This window comes from Eulemur rufifrons, chromosome 6, assembly GCF_041146395.1.
Source record: "Eulemur rufifrons isolate Redbay chromosome 6, OSU_ERuf_1, whole genome shotgun sequence".
Taxonomy (NCBI): Eukaryota; Metazoa; Chordata; class Mammalia; order Primates; family Lemuridae; genus Eulemur; species Eulemur rufifrons.
This window is the reverse complement of record NC_090988.1, coordinates 92,075,383-92,077,435: the sequence shown is the minus strand read 5'-3', so window position 1 is coordinate 92,077,435 and position 2,053 is coordinate 92,075,383. Positions and strand designations below refer to the sequence as shown.

At 38.5% G+C, this 2,053-nt stretch overlaps 1 protein-coding gene across 1 annotated transcript; it reads left to right on the top strand.

Moving 5' to 3' along the window:
• Window positions 1-663: 663 nt before the first annotated feature.
• On the top strand, window positions 664-1,602 carry LOC138384490 (olfactory receptor 5M5-like). The gene has a single exon (XM_069469997.1). It carries the CDS (start codon window positions 664-666, stop codon window positions 1,600-1,602), a length of 939 nt encoding a protein of 312 aa, XP_069326098.1.
• The last annotated feature ends 451 nt before the right edge of the window (window positions 1,603-2,053 follow it).

Below are 2,053 nucleotides of genomic sequence, written 5' to 3'. Positions count from 1 at the left end.
TAATTATGATTCCATTGATTTAGGATTACCTGCTTAGCCAGTGAGTCCAAAGTCCTTATCCACAGAATGGGATAACAGAATGTACAGGATTCTTGAGTGTTGAATTTACAAAGTGCCTTGAACAGTGACCTGTTTCCAGTGTTGGTATGGTAGTTATTAAAAATCTACTAACATAGTTATATTGTCAGTATAATACTGTTGAATCTGGATATGTATCCTCAAAGGAGGATGTCAGTCTTTCCGTAATGGTCTTCATGGTCACATTTATCCTGCATAAATGTTGGGAGATGTTATAATGAGGTAGAGTTAAAACAAAATCATTTTTGTTTGAGGATATGTTTCTAAACCAACTTTTCACAATTCCTCTCTTCCTCTGGAGGCTTTTGATGCACTATTTTTTTCCTTAATTGTCCCCCCATAAGCATTATACCATCAATACATGTGTATGTGTATACCTGCATACATATGCATATGCATATTGTTTACATACTCTGTGTATATACATGTGTTTTATACATAAAAATATTTAAGATTTACTGTCGTTCCACAAGATCCAAGGGGAAGAAATATCAGATGACACCATGGGAGTGATGAATACATGACAAAAGCCATATGCATTTTTTTTCCTTTTCTTTAGCACTCATTAGGAGCCAAGCAAACACAATGTTAAAGAAAAACTATACAACAGTGACTGAGTTTATTCTCCTGGGACTGACAAATCGAGCTGAGCTGCAATCTGTCCTTTTTGTGGTATTCTTAGTCACCTACCTTATCACGGTCATTGGCAATGTGAGCATGATTCTGTTAATCAGAAGTGACTCAAAACTTCACACTCCGATGTACTTCTTCCTCAGTCACCTCTCCTTTGTAGATCTCTGTTACGCCACCAATGTCACTCCTCAGATGCTGATTAACTTCTTATCCAAGAGAAAGACCATTTCCTTCATTGGCTGTGCTATACAATTTCACTTTTTCATTGCCCTGGTGATCACAGAGTATTACATGCTCGCAGTGATGGCTTATGACCGCTATGTGGCCATCTGCAAGCCTTTGTTATATGGTGGCAAAATGTCCAGATGTGTCTGCCTGTCTCTCGTTGCTGCTGCTTATGTTTATGGCTTTGCAAACGGTCTGGCACAAACCATCCTGATGCTTCGTCTGTCCTTCTGTGGACCCAACGAGATCAACCATTTTTACTGCTCAGACCCACCTCTCATGGTCCTCGCCTGCTCGGATGCCTACGTCAAAGAAACTGCCATGTTCGTGGTGGCTGGTATCAACCTGACCTGCTCTCTCACCATCATCCTCATCTCCTATGTTTTCATATTCACAGCCATCCTGCGCATCCGCTCTGCTGAGGGCAGGCACAAGGCCTTCTCCACCTGTGGCTCCCATCTGACGGCTGTCACCATCTTTTACGGGACGCTGTTCTGCATGCATTTGAGGGCCCCGTCTGAGGCCTCTGTAGAACAGGGGAAAATTGTAGCTGTTTTTTATATCTTTGTGAGTCCTATGTTAAACCCATTGATCTACAGTCTGAGAAACAAAGATGTTAAAAGAGCAATAAAGGAAGTTATCCGAAAGAAACTGTTTGTTAAATAAGCCAGATATTTTGGTCACAGGTCCATGAGCATTTTAAATTAACAAATTACTTTCTGTTATGAGTATTTTTTGTTCTTCATAATTTATGTATGCGATTTGGAAGTATGTGTCAACTTATTAGGTAAAATTTACCTAATTGTGCAACCTCAACGAATTGACAAAAATAGCATAGACTCAAAGACAAGACTAGAAGGCACTGTTATTACTCTATAAAATCAATAAAGAACAGATGAGCCCATCCACAGTACTTCTACTAATGCAAACTTATAAAAGACAGAATTATTAATTGCTATGGAAATGACAATTCCTTTTATTTTTATAGTGCTTAATAACTTCCAAACTATTTTCCAGAAACTTGTCAACCATAGTACGTGAGTTTTTTTCTTTTATGCTTTATTCAAATTATATAACAGAGAGGATCATTTGAGTATGGCTCATATTATTACTCTAA

What these genes read in the sequence shown, in the direction of transcription:
- LOC138384490 (XM_069469997.1), top strand. Translation starts at nt 664, where the DNA reads ATGTTAAAGAAAAACTATACAACAGTGACTGAGTTTATTCTCCTGGGA.